Raw genomic sequence first — 16,291 nt, 5'->3', positions numbered from 1 at the left:
TGTATAATTTTTTTCACACAAACAGAGCTTTCTTTTGGCGGTATTTGATCGCCTCTGCATTTTTTATTTTTTGCTAAAACAAACAAAAAAACATGGAAAATGTTGAAAAAAAAATCATGTTTCATAGTTTGTTATAAATTTTGCAAACAGGTCATTTTTCTCCTTCATTGATATGCGCTGATGAGGCAGCACTGGTGGGCTCTGATTGGCTGCACTGGTGGGCACTGATAGGCACAGATAAAGTGGCACTGATGGGGACAGATGAGGCTGTACTGATGGGCACAGATAACGTGGTACTGATGGGCATAGATAAGGCAGTACTGATGGGTGGCACTGATATTGCTACTGATAGGTACCACTGATGGGCACTGGTAGGTGGCACTTATGGGTACTGGTAGGTGACACTTATGGGCACTGGTAGGTTACACTTATGGGCGGCACTGGTAGGTGACACTGATAGGTGGCACTGTGGGCATTAATGTGTGGCACTGATGTGTTGCACTGTGGGCACTGATGGGTGGCGCTAATGGGCACTGGTAGGCGGCACTGTTGTGCACTGCTAGGTGGCACTGGCAAGTGGCAAAAATGAGAAGGCGGCTGCTCTCCCTGATCGGCAGCGATGTCCCTCTAACAGCCATCGGTGATCGGCTTTTTTTTTCTCCTTGCGCCATCAGCGTGAAGAGAAAAAATAGCTGATTACCTACTCTGTTTACATCACATGATCAGCTGTCATTGGCTGACAGCTGATCACGTGGTAGGGAGTCGGGATCGACCCCTTACTCCGATCTGTGATCCAGTGAGTCTCATTGACTCACTGATCACAGAGCATGCCGCGCGCACCCTACAGGGGGCATGCAGGCCGCTCGAGAATGGGAGGACGTCCATGGGTGCCCTCCCGGCAAATTAGGTCCACGCTGTCTTTCGGCTATAGCACGGATCTGAAGTAGTTAAAAAATATATATATATTCATTAATATTCATAAAATTCCTGCCGCCCCCTGCCCCACCCAAAAAAAACCCCCACCAGCCGCCTTTGTCCCCGTGTCTCCCCGGAACAAGCTGAAGTGAGAAGCTGATTGGATACCATGCACACCAGATTCTGAGTGCTTCAGTTTTAGTAAACTCCCCCCACTTCTTCATGCATGAGTTTAAGGGTTTAAGAGCGCACCCCAGAAAGTACTTCAGCACATGACCTGTGCACTATAAAGCTGGCCAAGAATTTAAAGTGATTGTAAACGATCACCTTGTAAAACAACCCATTCAGTTTAAAACAAAAACATTTGTGTATAGATACAAAAGTACATTATAAATACCCCAGCACAGCAAGAGAACTGACCACGCTGTGCTCTCCTGCTTAGTGTGGTCAGTTTTAAAAACAGAGGGACTGGCAGGAACACCAGGGATTTCACATAAAGGAAACAAGACAAACAGAACTGGATACTTTTTCATACAAGTACATGCTACAGCAGCCACATATCAAGAATATTAAATCTTGGGGTAACAAACTCTTTAAATGTGCTTTTCGGAACAAACACTCAAGCCTAACACTTAAAGGGTCACTAAAGGAAAAAAAATTTTTAGCTGAAATTACTGTTTACAGGGCATAGAGACATAATAGTTAACTGATTCCTTTTAAAAATGATTAAAAATAGATAAAAAAAACAATCATATAATGTGCCTGCAGTGTAGTTTCGTTTTTGCTGTTGTTTGCTGGTTCTCTGATGTACAGAGAGCCACTAGAGGGCAGTCAGCCAATAGAGAGCAGTGATACTTTGTCTAAAACTCCTCAGCACCAATCCAGTTTAGTTTTACACACAGTAATCACACCTCCTTGATTAGTGACCACCGTGAGAAATCTCCCAGTACTGTGGTTATCAGGAAACAGGCAACCAGGAAGTGTCCAGAACAGAGAGGATTTACAGCAACATCAAAGCAAAAACGAACAATGAGGACATGAAACCAGGACTGCAGTAAGGTAAAGGAAGCTATTTAGCTAAAAAAAAAAATTCCTTTAGTGACCCTTTAAGCACACTAACCTGCTAGTACTAACATGGCAGCAGTCTAGGAACATGGGGCCAGATCCACAGCCGCCGAGCGCAACCTAACTTTTCAGAGTTAAGTTACACTGCCGCAAATCTCCCAAGTTAGGTGCCGATCCACAAAGCACTTACCTGGAAATTTGCGGCGGTGTAACTTAACTCCGTCCGGCGCAAGGCGTTCCTAATACAAATGGGCAATTCCCATTTAAATTAGGCGCGCTCCCGCGCCGGACGTACTGCGCATGCTCCGTCGGGTAACTTACCCGACGTGCATTGCGCTAACTGACGTCGCTCCGACGTCATTTGCTTAGACGTTAACGTAAATGGCGTCCATCGCCATTCACGAACGTCTTACGCAAACGACGTAGATTTGAAAATTTCGACGCAGGAACGACGGCCATACTTAATAGGGCTTAGTCAAATAGGACTCAGCCCTATTTTTACGCGGCGTAACTCGATGTAAACGACGTAGATTTAGCGCGACGGGCCCGTCGGAACGTTCGTGGATCGCCGTAAGTGTTCATTTGCATTTTCTAGGCCGGCCGCAATGGCCTCGCCACCTAGCGGCCGGCCTAGAATTGCATCCTTAAGATCCGACAGTGTAATTCAATTACACATGTCGGATCTTCTGCCTATCTATGGTAAACTGATTCTGTGGATCAGTTCCATAGATAGAAACAGGGATACGACGGCGTATCCCTTTTGTGGATTACCCCCATGGACACACACAGACATTAAAGCCCTGTACACACGGCCGGTTTTCCCCTTGGAAAAAAAACGTTGGTTTTCCCGACGGGATTCCTGCCAAGCTTGTCTTGATTACAGACTGCCATACAAAATCCCGCTGGTCCAAAGCGCGGTGACGTACAACACATACGACGGCACTATAAAGGGGAAGTTCCATTCCAATGGCGCCACCCTTTGGGCTGATTTTGCTGATCTCGTTTTATTGCGTGTTAGTAAAAGCTTTGCGCTTAATAATAATTTGCAGCGTGGGGAACGTGCTATCTACATTACGAACGCTAGTTGTAAAAAGGAGCGCTCCCGTCTCATTCTTGATTCTGAGCATGCACGTTTTTTTTTACCCTCGCAAAAGCGTACACACGACTGGTTTTCTCAACGGGAAAAAGTCAGACGGGAAAATAGAGAGCAGGTTCACAATTTTTTTCCCGCAGTTTTCCTATTGGGAAAACTGCCATGAGGCATACGCACAACCAGTTTTACCGGCCAAACGCTCTCATGGCAGCTTTCCTGCGGGGAAAACCACTCGTGTGTACAAGGTTTCAGGCTGGGTTCACCCTGCACATGGAGCGGCTCACAGAAGGGGTCTGGGCTCTATTGCAGCATTATGGTGATTGCATAGATGTACTCTAAAATAGAAATCTTTAGTAAATACGGACTTCCCCAGAGACTGGCAAAGCCTGGCAATGCCATATGACTTCATTTTTAATCTACTACGAAGAATTCCCTTTAGGAAACGTCTGTCCTCAATAATGCGAAAGTTGGTACAGCTTAGAAAATCAGCATTTCCCTGTGCCTGACTACCATTTTATTTTTAGAACAGAAATAATTATAGCTTGTTTATTGGTTTTATGCATAAATTCACCTCTTTACACCTTCTGAGAAATGTAATGCTGTGAGACAGGGCAGTGAAGCAATAAACTTCACAAATAGAAGCTATTACCCATTTTTCATTCTTTTAGTGAAACAGGCACTTAAAGTGATACTATAGGTTTGATTTTTTTTTTTTTTTTAAATAACAAACATGTCATACTTACCTCCACTGTGCAGTTCGTATTGTACAGAGTGGCCCCGAACATTCTCTTCTGGGGTCCCACGGTGGCTCTCGCAGCTTCTCCCCGCATCAGATAACCCCCTCTGGGAAGCTCTCTCCCAAGGGGGTTCAGCATTCAGTATCCGTAGCCGCCGAGTGTATGACTCTGCGCCGCCCCGCCGGCACCCGTGTCATTGGATTTGATTGACAGCAACGTGAGCCAATGGCTGCGCTGCTATCAATCTATCCAATGAAGAGCCGAGAACCCGTGGAAAAAGCGACAACGGGATCGCACCCATGGAAGTTCAGGGCTCAGGTAAGTAAAACCGGGGAGCTGGGGGGCCGGACACAGCAAGGTGTTTTTTTCACCTTAATGCATAGAATGCATTAAGGTGAAAAAACACGAAGGTTTACAACCCCTTTAAAGCAGAAGTTTAGTTATGGCAAATTTTACATAGTTCCAGTGTTCCAGCTTGGACCAATGTAAGTCTGTATGTGCCATACCTGTGAGATCCCAGAGGAAGCTGGAAATCAGTAAAGTATGCACCTCTACTACACTCATAACCATGGGCGTTCACAGAAATCTTTTCAGAGGGGGGGGGGGGGCATCATTTTAACCACTTCCAGCCCAAGGACGTCATATGACGTCTTTGACTTTCAGTGGGAAAATCTGAATGATGTCTGCAGCTACAGATGGTCAGCAGTCATATCTATGACCCTCGGAGGCCTGGGCGCGACGTCACGACGTCACATCTGGGCAGCGGTTGTAAACAAAGCCGCGGCTGGAAAGCATGGGATCGTGATTTTTTTTCGATCTTATGCTTTCCAGCCTGGAGGAGAGATGCGGGGTCTTATTGACCCCACATCTCTCCATAAAGAGGACCTGTCACGAACGATCTCCCTATTACAAGAGATGTTTACATTCCTTGTATTAGTAATAAAAGTGACAAAAAAAATGTAAAAGAAAGTGTCAAAATAAAAAAAAATAAAGTAAAAAAACACACCCCTGTCGCCGGTAGCTTGCACTCAGAAGCAAATGCAAACGTAAGTCCCGCCCACATATGAAAACACTGTTCAAACAACACATGTGAGGTATTGCCGTGTGCATTAGAGCACAAGCAACAATTCTAGCACTAGATCTCCTCTGTAACTCTAAATTGGTAAGGTGTAAAAAAAAATCATGCGTTGCCTATGAAGATATTTAAAGCGGATGTGCCACTAAAACAATATATTAAAAGCCAGCAGCTACAAATACTGCAGCTGCTGACTTTTAATATAAGGACACTTACCTGTCCTGGAGTCCAGCGCCGATCGCAGCAGATGACGAGCCGATCGCTCGTCACCCTGCTGCTCCCCCCTCCATCCACGGTGAGGGAACCAGGAAGTGAAGCGCTCCGGCTTCACTGCCCGGTTCCCTACGGCGCATGCGCGAGTCGCGCTGCGCCCGCCGATTGGCTCCCGCTGTGTGCTGGGAGCCGAGTGTTCCCAGCATACAACGGGGGACGGACGGGAAGCAAGGGAAAAACCCGTCTTTTTCCCGCATCGTAGAGCCGGAAGTGGGTGCAGATACCTGTCTGTAGACAGGTATCTGCACCCCCCTCCCCCCTGAAAGGTGTCAAATGTGACACCGGAGGGGGGGAGGGTGCCGATCAGCGGGACTCCACTTTAGAGTGGAGATCCGCTTTAAGTACTGAAGTTCGAATATCCCAGGAGGTATCAGAGGCATAGACACAGTTCTAAAAGGGGAGGAGCTTGTCATGTGTCATATAATGGGGCTGGCTGTAAAAATTCAGATTTGAGAGAGACGGCTCCCGATGACAAAAGAAAAGAAGATGACAGTGCAGGATGTAGTCTGCAGCAGCAGAACGGCGGAGCCCTATGGAATAGCACTAGATTTGCTGGCCAGGTAAGTATGTTTCTTGTGCACAACCCAGCATAAAATATGGAATGGGACAGAAAGAAATATCCTCTTTTAGATTGATCTTGCACCCAATTTTACTTGAATGTCAAAAATTTCAATTTGAAATATCTGATTGAATTTGTGGTTGATACATTTTGGTGCAGAACCATAGGGCTCTTCACATCCTTTGATGCCTGTTTTCAGTCAAATGAAAAAATTCAGTTTTTTTTTTCTAAAATAAAAAAAATGTAGGGTCGGACATCGCATGAATACACTTGCTAAAGTGGAGTTCCATCCAAAAAAACAACTTTTCATAAATAAACAGCATTATTCATCAGCAAAAACATTTTGATTTTTTTTATTTATTTTTATTATTTACTCAACTCTTCAGAACTGTTGCTATGTTGTCCTGTGTATTCTGCCACTTCTCCGAGTCCTCAGTGGCGCCTGACGTCATTTCCCTCAGCGCCCGTGGTCACTGGTGCTCCTGGGAGATGCGTGTCATCATTTCCCAGGAGTCAGTGGGCAGCGGGGGCTTCATTGCCATCACAACGGGGCGGGCACTTCCAATGACACCACCCATTGTGATGGCAACGTCTGAAGTGTACGACGCTGCGAGTCGTTTATACTGCGCATGCGCGAGAATGGGCGGTGCATGCTGGTCGCTCAGCTGCACCGTGTCCCAGAAGATAGAGCTTGTGGGTTTCACATGCCCACAAGCAACATGGAAAATGCCAGCAAGACATAATAAAAGTTATATTTGTTTGTGAAAACGGCAATCACGTAAAACGTGAGTAATATCACTATGGTTAATAAAAAAACGATATTCATTAAAAAAAAAAAAAAAATTAAACAGTGGGAACTCCGCTTTAATACCAAAACTATCAGAAAAAAGTATACTTTGACAGGATTTTTTTTTAAATCATAGTAGATCTTCTGCTGTCTGTAAACACAGCTAATTGCTAAAAAATAAATAAAAAAAAAGTAAATTTAAGGAATTGTGTATTTACCATGTCATCCTTGAGGTATTATGGAATGCCAGGTAGACCTGAGAAATACACAAACAAATACATGCCATTTTTGGGACAATAGGTTGTCTAAGAGCCGGTTCACACAGGGGCAACCCGAATTACAGTGCGAGTTTGCAAAACACCTTCAGCACGACTTCAGCGCCACTTGGAGCAACTTACAACGCGACTTAAAGTTGCCTCCAGGACAGGCAACTTTGGCTGTGGCCAATCACAGAATAATCAGCCCTGTGGGAGGGAGGGGTTTGCCTTAGTAAACTATTTATTCTTCCTGTATTGTCGCTTCAGTTAAGACAGTGATCCGACTTTGGAGGCAACTTCCATTGAAATCAATGGGTACAGTAGTGCAGTAGTGTACATTAAGACGGCTCCCATTCACTTCAATTGAATTTCTCATGTCGCGTGACTTAAGGGGACACAAGTTGGATCCCAAGTCGCGGTAATGTGAATCGGCACTAAAAGCCCTAAAAAAGAGCCACCAGTGACCATTAAAAACGGTCCTCCACTAACTTTAATGCAATTCAAATTTGAAACTTCAAAACCTAATATTGAGTAAAATTTTAGATTTACTCATTACTAATTCATTATTGGGTTTCATAATTTCTCTACTGTTGCTGATAGGAATTGTAAGCAGTAGGAATAATGTCTCTGTGGATATTCCACAACCAGCTGTAGACAACTCTAGACACATCCCCATGGCGAGAAGCAATTTGAATACATCCCACTGGGCACAAGGGATACTACAAATAAACGAGGAGTAACATTGTAAAAAAAGGTAATAAATATTGTTTATGGCTTAACTGTGCTGTCAAATGTGTCATAAATATGCCGTATTCCTTGAAGCACAGTTGCACCGGTTTTTATTAATACTCTTTTTCGTTTGAGATGCTCCTGTATACGGCCACTTTAGAATTTCTGATTACTAACCTTATGTTTTCATAGCAACTACCTTCTGGTTTTAACATTGCAGTGTGCCGAAAAACTTTGTAGATAATCACACCGAACGCCATCAAATTAACCTGCAAAATAAAAGAAGGATATATAAATGGCATATAAAGACAACACTGTGGATCATCATAATACAAGCTACGGAGAAAGTCTTATAGGGGATTTACTGTTTAATAAATCATTTTGTTTTAAGGCAGGGATCTTAGCACCATGAAATATCAGCAATGCTCTTGTAAGGATTGGTGCAGGGTGCTACTGCCACTGAAGGACACAAAAATTGGTCAAGTGTTCCTAAGAGAACTCAGCATTGATAAGTTAAAGCAGGGGTGTCCAACCGCTGGCTCTCTGGCCACATGTGACCTGTCGAGCCCTCTGATGTGACCTCCTGCTCTGCACGGGTTCTTGACCCGTAATCCCAGAGCATCTGTGTTCTGAATAGAGCCGGCACTAGAGGAAGCAGGACTGTAGAGGGAGCAGAACCACACCGCCTCCTGTCACAGATGGAGTCACAACTGTGAAGCCTCGTACACACGACTGGTTTCCTCAGCAGAATCCATCAAGAAACTTGGTGGGAGAGCTTTTTTGCAGAGGAAACCGGTCGTGTGTACGTTTTTCATCGAGGAAACTGTCGAGGAACTCGACGAGCAAAAAAGAGAGCAAGTTCTCTTTTTCCTCGACTGGAGTCTGAATTTGCTCGCCGTGTTCCTCGTCAGGCTGGTTTTCGACGAGAAACTCGAGCGTGTGTATGCTAAGAAACCCGCTCTTGCTCAGAATAAAGTATGAGACGGGAGTAAAAGTAGCATTTGTAATGGAGATAACACATTTTTCACACTGTAACAGACTGAAAAGTGCAAATCGTCTCTTACCAAACTTTTACTTAACACGCAGTAACATGAGATTAGCAAAACCAGCCCCCAGAGTTGTGCCAGTGGAATGGAACTTCCCCTGCCGTTGTATGTGTTGTATGTCACCGCGTTTGAGAACGAGGAGATTTTGTCTTGACAGTGTGTACGCAAAGCAAGCTTGTCGAGTTCCTCGACAAGCCTAACAAGGAACTCGTCTAGGAAAACGATGTGTCTTTTCCGACAAGTTCCTCGTCGTGTGTACGAGGCCTGAGAGCAACAGCAGGCAATACTTGCAGCAAGTGAGATACCTGAATGCAAGATTATTATTAAAAGTCAGTTTATATTCTAAAATCACATTGTATATACAGTATGGGCATATCTCTTCTGCAGTGGTTACTGGGCTGCATTCAAACTGATCCACAGGTGTACTGCAGTGTACCTACGGGATCCCGGCACTAAGCCGTAGACTCCTGTTATTACCTGCAGGTATGGTGCACTTTCTGAAAGTGCATCACACCTGCAGGATATAATAGAAGTCTATACCAAAGTGCAGCTAATCTGCAGAAAAGTCACAGGTGTGTAAACCACAGGGCATCAGTGTGAAGCCTCCTTATGCCCCTTTCACACAACTGGTCTGATCGGGTCCACCTGTCCGTTTTTCAGACGAACCCAATCGGACCCTCTATTCACCTCTATGGAGCGGCAAATGTAAACAGACTTGTGTCCTTTTACACTCACCTACCTCCAATCTGATCCACTAAAATAAACAGGAGGGTATCCATCCCCATCCATCTGGGCGGATCGGATCAGAAGACCCATAGAGTAGAGTGGGCTGTGTCCGTGTCTGCTCTGCATGTGCAGAGTGCACACGGACCTGTCATTTGTCCACTGCGTTCATTGTGGTCCACTCTTCAAGAGTTGGGTACCCTCTGAATTAAAGTGATAGGCTGGGGAGGGGGTGGGGGGTGAAGGACTAACAAAGTGAGGGGAGATCTCTCCAACAGGGACACAGACAGTATTTAAAACTTAAAATAGAAGAGAGAGCAAGCACTCTACCAATCAACCTAGGATTTTTAAGGTCATTGTGCAAGAACAACACACAAAAATGCAGAGTAAACTAAAACACACTGGCCCGAAATCATGTAGGAGATACGACGGCGTATCTCCAGATACGCTGTCGTGAGTCTGAGTCTGAGGCGTCGCATCTTGGCGCCTGATTCAAAGAATCAGATACGCCAGAATTAGTATAAGATACGACCAGAGTAAGTCTCCTACGCCGTCGTATCTTCACTGCATATTTACACTGGCCGCTAGGGTCGTGTACGCTGATTTACGCCTAGAAATATGTAAATCAGCTAGATACGCCAATTCACGAACGTATGCCCGGCCGTCACATTACAGATACGCCATTTACGTTTGTCTTTTTCCGGCGTAAAGTTAACCCTGCTATATGAGGCGTATATTAGGCGTACCAATGTTAAGTATGGACGTCGGGCCAGAGTAAAATTTTCCGTTGATTACGAAGTTTGCGTAAGTTTGCGTAAGTCGTTCGCGAATAGGGCTGTGCGTAATTTACGTTCACGTCGAAAGCATTGGCTTCTTGCAGGTTAATTTGGAGCATGTGCACTGGGATACTTTCACGGATGGCGTCATTTACGTGGGGTCACGATAAATTTACATAACACACGCCCACATCTTCCACATTTGAATTAGGCGGGCTTACGCCGGCCTATTTACGCTACGCCGCCGCAACTTTGGTTTGTGAATACTGCGCTTGCCTGTCAAAGTTGCGGAGGCATAACTTAAATAGGATACGTTACGCCCGAACAAAGATGCGCTCTCCTACGTGAATCCGGGCCACTGATTGTTTTTCAAGGTGGAAGCCCCCAAAATGTTGGTGTATTACTGTTTACTCTGCATTTTTGTATATTGCTCTTGCACTTAATATCTTAAGGTCAATAGGTTGAGTGCTGGCTCTCTCTTCTACTTGGTGTTGACGGTGTCACCGCCATCTGTGTACTCACGACAAAGGAAACAAAAGGGTATGGGTACTAGATGGATTTGTTACAAAGCATTTAAAATTTGAGGTTCAAACTTTTGGCTGATCTATCCAAAAGAATATGCACTTTTTTGGCTGGAGTTGACCTTTGCCTTTACCCTTTTAAGCTTTTAATGCCCTTTAAACCTTTTAAACCATTTTTTTTAGTTTTGGATAGAGTGGAGAAGGATTAGAACCCTTGGCACTTTTTATTGCTGTCTGTGCCCCCATTAGAAAAATTCACCCTCTCTATTTGTCCTGTTTACTATTATCATTGAAAGTGAAAGGAAAATCCCAAATTTTGGGTTGTCCTCAGAAAAGAAATGGAGGGAAATAATCCAATAGGGATACTCGTTCTGGTGACCTGGGGTCACCAAAAGATTCCTTACATTTTCAGGGATTTCCTCTCACTTCCTGTTTGGCTATGGTACAAGAAGTGAAGTGAAATCTCCCCAATGGGGCAATGATGGCAAAAATGAACCTTATAAGGCTTATAACCCTCCCTTACTCAATCAAAAATGCTTATGCCGCGTACACACAACTGTTTTTCGGGTTGTAAAAAATTATGTTTTTAAGGGTCTAGAAAAAACAAGTTTTTTTTCAACCCGATCATTAAAACAGCCTTGCCTACACACGATCGTGAAAAAAAATGCTTTAGCAAAGCTTCAAACTTCATTTTTTACAACCCGAAAAACGGTCGTGTGTAGGCGGCAATAAAGTTCTACTTTAGGTCTGTCTGTTTAGAATTGAGATGCTGAGGTTAGGTTTAAGGATTAGCATTTAGATTAGAGAGTTTTTTCTCAAATTTTGAAAGCTAAAAAGCAAATGCCAAATAATACCATTGCTTTCTCTTTGTCATTGAAATCTAGTGTACGTACTGGAATATGACTTTAAAATAAACATGGCATGGCTTAACGCACTGCTTAAAGAGACTTTGTCACTTTGACAACTCCTAGTCACAGGTTCCCCTGTAAGAAACTCCCCAATAACTTATACTTACCTTCCCAGTACTCCCTCACCGAATGTTGGTCTATCAAGGCACGGTGTCCTAACCCTGTGTAAGCACCATGTCAAAAGGTGTTCTGTTTCAGTTTTCCTCTTTATGGTTAGAAGACAGTGTTTGAACCTAGCAATCAGCCATTCAGATCAAACACTACATCCTGGGAGAAGGCCATATGCTTCTCCATACTTGAAAGGAGTAGGTATTTACCGAACCCTCTGACCATTGCAGTTGCAAGGTTGTATGGTAGCACTAGATGCTGGTGGGTATTGTGTTGACAGAAGTTGTCTTACTTCAACCCACTGTTCAGGTGCTATACAGTGGGTCACACACCCCCATCTTGGTCCTCTTCAGCTGGCTGCCTGTTCCGGGGGCAGGCAGTCAGCTCCAATGACGTGCTGGGTTGGCCCCCTGACCGACCCACCACCCTTTCTGTGTACTAATCCTACAACCTTCTGGGAGATGTGATGTAAGCTTCTCAAAAGACTTCAGGACCAGGTTAACCTCATTCTGGCCTAGGTCGGAATGGCAGTGGGGGGCAGAGCAATAAATAAAAAGAATAAACAATTAAAAAACTCCCTTTTGGGAGTAAAGTTCTGCTTTAAGCTATGAAATTCCAGAACTTTGTTGAGCAGTTGTGGTGGCTGGGAACAATTGGGTGGGTGCTAAGAGGATACAAACCATGGGCCAGATTCAGGTAGAAGTGCGGCGGCGTAACGTATCGTAGTTACACGTTACACCGCCGCAAGTTTTCATCGCAAGTGCCTGATTCACAGAGCACTTGCAATGAAAACCACGCCGGTGGCCTCCGGCGTAAGCCCACGTAATTTAAATGGGCGTGTGCCATTTAAATTAGGCGCGCTCCCACGCCGGACCTACTGCGCATGCTCCGTTTCGAAATTCCCGCCCTGCTTTGCGCTAAGTGACGTCATTTTTTTCGAACGGCGACGTGCGTAGCGTACTTCCGTATTCCCCAACGTCTTACGCAAACGACGTGAATTTTTAAATTTTGACGCGGGAACGACGCCCATACTTTATACAGCACATACATGTGCTGTGTAAAGTTAAGGCACCCAAAACGATGACTAATTTTGCGACGGGAAACTAGACTAGCGGCGACGTAGCGAACGCGATAAACCGTTGTGGATCGCCGTAACTCCTAATTTGCATACCCGACGCTGGTTTACGATGCAAACTCCCCCCAGCGGCGGCCACGGTACTGCATCCTAAGATCGGACAGTGTAAAACAATTACACCTGTCGGATCTTAGGGATATCTATGCGTAACTGATTCTATGAATCAGTCACATAGATACTCTGAGAGATACGACGGAGTATCTGAGATACTCCGTCGTATCTCGGCTGTGAATCTGGCCCTTTATTCTCTACTTGAGTAGAAGTAGACGTCCCATGTACAGCCCAGGCGTAGAATCCAAGGGGGTTCCCTGGAAGAGACACGTTCCTGTACCAAAAATCCCCAAATTTTTAGGACTGTTGTGAACACAACAAAAGCTTTAGGCGGGTCAAGATCACTTTAAGAGCCTCTTTTTAAAGAGTAAATAAATCCAGCTCACTTGGCTGCCCAGGCGTACACTCCAGATGCGGCCACAAAAGCTCAGGATGAGTTTTTAAAACTAATATCTCCCCAAAGATTTAACAAACTGATAAAGGGAAAAGATTTTTCCCAGAAAAGCCTTCTCTGCTAGCGTTTGAGTTTCATCTCATCCGTTCGTATGAAATAGCCAGCTCCCATCTAATGCTACAATTTGGGTTAAAAATAGCCGTGATGATTACAGGGTACCGCGGAATTTGTGAAACATGAAGATGACAGTGTAATCTTCCACAATGTCCGATCACCAATAACAGGTGATACGAGGCAATATTTGAACTATCAGATTATCAGACTGTTGACACCGTTTTCTTCTTCAACCTCCCGCTGGGTTTTTCCAACGTACGGCTGACATATCAAACTTTATTTTTGCACTTTCAAAGTTTCAGGAACAATTTAGATGTTTAGAGTCACTTCTGGAGAAAAATATTAAAGGCTGCAAAGGCTTGGCAGGAAACTGTGATTGACTCGCTGTACTTTGAAGTGAAGTTGAAGGAATGGTATATGAAAAAAAGTACTTTATGTAAAATAGTTACTGGTAATAGTGGCAAGTTTAATGTTTGTAAAATTCCCTACACTTGTACTGAAAATAAAAATCTTCCATGTAGGTAATGCTATGTTGCTCTAGTTTATCTGACATTTTGTGCTAATTGAGGCTTACAATTAAGGATACGCGAAGCTGAGACATTTTGGTAAAATTTATGGTGGTTTTTAAGGGTGCAATTGGCTCTTAATGGCCCCTCAGGGTTCCAGAAGCTCATTTAAAAAGGCCCCCGTATACACTGGAAGGATGAGGCTCCCCCGACCTTGGCAGAATGGATTGCTTATATTGGGACAGTGATGAGAATGGAGAAAATGATATATCAGCATAGGGGTAGTGCCCACAAGTTTGAGAAGCTATGGACAAAATGGTTGGATGTGCCAGGTCTGGCTCCGGTGGACCTGGTGGCTGATAGACTATTGGGCATCAACGTTGGGTGAGGTGTGGATTGTGCTAAATGACATGAGGGTGACGATTGTGATGTTTGGATGGGGGTTGGCTTTGACTCCAGATTAAAAGTTTTGTGTATGTATTTGACACTTTTCTTTTATCTGTCCCCGCAATGTTGAGGGGACTTTGGATGCCTTGTACCTCTGTAAGCTAAATAATACTTTGTTGGATTTAAAAAAAAAAGGCCCCCTTAAAGGTCAATAAATCAAAACCACACTCCCCTGCAATAGAAGGATGCCTGTGTACAGTAGCTGTTAGTGAATGGAACCACATTCATTCCCAGAAGTGTTGAGGGAAGACAAGAGGCATGACCACTGGAGATGTCAGTGTAATACCTCTTCTATTGCAAGAAACTGACATTTTGAACACTGCAGTCTGGAGCCATTCAGTTAACTTTTAGAAGCAAGTAGGTTTTTCTTTTTATGTATATTTTATTGGTATTTCTTTTTTTTAAATATGATGATAGAGCACACAAAAATTGAACATTTTTAACATTTAAGGTTTCAAGTTTGCCAAATAGAAGTTAACTAACTAATAATAGAAGCAAATGCATGTAATCCGGCAATGCCACAAGTGAATATAAAGGATATGATTATTGCATCCACTAAAATCTCAAATATTCTTTAATATGTTCATATAATTTTAAAGCTTTTTTTTTGTTTTTTACTTTTTATATCTGCAGCATTCGTCATTACCTGATGATCCTGCCATGAAAGTCTTTTTAGACCTATGGGGTGACATGGGGTTAATGGGTGAAGATAGCTGTCTTCAAAATGTGCTCCTGTATTGTTATCCTAACCCATGAGTGCTCAACTTGTGGCCCTCCAGCTGTTGCAGAACTGCAAGTCCCATCATGCCTCTGCCTTTGGAAGTCATGCTTGTAAATGTCAGCCTTGCAATGCCACTTGGGACTTGTAGTTGTGCAACAGCTGAAGGGCCACAGTTTGAGCACTCATGCCCTAAACAATATCCTTGTATTCCTTGTATTGGAGAGTATATGTGCATAATCAGGTGCTTAATAAGGTATTGCGTTGACTGTGTTAATTATCTTTCTGAGGTAGGCTGGGTTCACACTTGTCCGACAAACGCTCCGACATTAGGAGCTCATGTCGCATGATTTGTGAAAATCAATGTTTCCCTATGAGAGCCGTCTTAACTGGTCCGACACAAGACGGTCCGACTTTGAAAATGCTTCCTGTACTACTTTGGTCCGACATTGATCCTACTTCAGCCCATTGAATATCATTGAAGTCGGACCAAAGTAGGAGCCTTGTCCTTACCATCCAACTTTTGACATCCGACATGTGATTACAGCAGCAGTAAAAGGAATTTAACTCACTTTGGGATTGTTTTGATTGGTCAAAGTCAGACTATCACAAAGTTGGATCTAAGTAGTATCCTGTTCATGAAAGTAGGACCAATGTCGCAGAGCAAACTAGGATGAAAGTCGTACTGCTGTCCTGTAGTATAGTGTGAACCCAGCCTTAAAGTGGTTCCAAATCCTCAAGGTTAGGCCCCTTTCAGATTGGGGCGGGAGCCGCGGTGGCGATATAGCGCCGCTAAAAATAGCGGCGCTATACCGTCGGATTTGGCGCGGGATTCGGCCATTAGCGGTTCGGTATTAACCCCCGTTAGCGGCCGATTAAGGGTTAATACCGCCCGCAATGCGCCTCTGCAGAGGCGCATTGCGGGCAGTATTGCCGCGGTTTCCCATTGTTTTAAATGGGAAGGAGCGGTGAGGGAGCGGTTGAGGTTGCTTGGCAGGAGTTTATCAGGCGGTATAGCAGCGCTATTTTTATCATTGTACCGACTGAAAAACTCCTCAGTGTGAAAGGGGTCTTATTCTATGCATTAGGGGATCCCCCCACTGCTGGCCTGGGTCTTTCTGACAAGTACTGCCCTATGCAGGACAAAACATATAAAAAGGGAAACTGTATTTAGGTCAAGGTTCTTGGGGTTCTCCGGGTTGCTCGCTGTATGGGAAGAGAAGGAAAGTGCTTCTTAGAATGTAGGAGCCTCTTTGCCACTTTACCATATATTGTGGGAGCCCAGTCGAGGTTCCAAGGATATGGACTTATGCTGCTGATTGGACTAATGGTCTAAAAGACTATATCACTTAAA

The 16,291-nt window shown here is 44.2% G+C and overlaps 1 protein-coding gene across 1 annotated transcript in view; it reads right to left on the bottom strand.

Annotated features, from left to right (window-relative positions):
• ADGRL4 (adhesion G protein-coupled receptor L4) overlaps positions 1-16,291 on the bottom strand; it is a 244,784-nt gene that overhangs the window by 15,609 nt on the left and 212,884 nt on the right. The window contains exon 14 of the mRNA XM_040360641.1: positions 7,668-7,759. Within this exon, the coding sequence (XP_040216575.1) occupies positions 7,668-7,759 (92 nt within the window). The remainder of the gene's footprint in view (positions 1-7,667; positions 7,760-16,291) is intronic.

The sequence above is a fragment of the Rana temporaria genome, chromosome 7 (assembly GCF_905171775.1).
Source record: "Rana temporaria chromosome 7, aRanTem1.1, whole genome shotgun sequence".
In the NCBI taxonomy this organism is placed as follows: domain Eukaryota; kingdom Metazoa; phylum Chordata; class Amphibia; order Anura; family Ranidae; genus Rana; species Rana temporaria.
The sequence above is the reverse complement of the archived record's forward strand: the minus strand, read 5'-3'. Positions and strand labels throughout refer to the sequence as shown.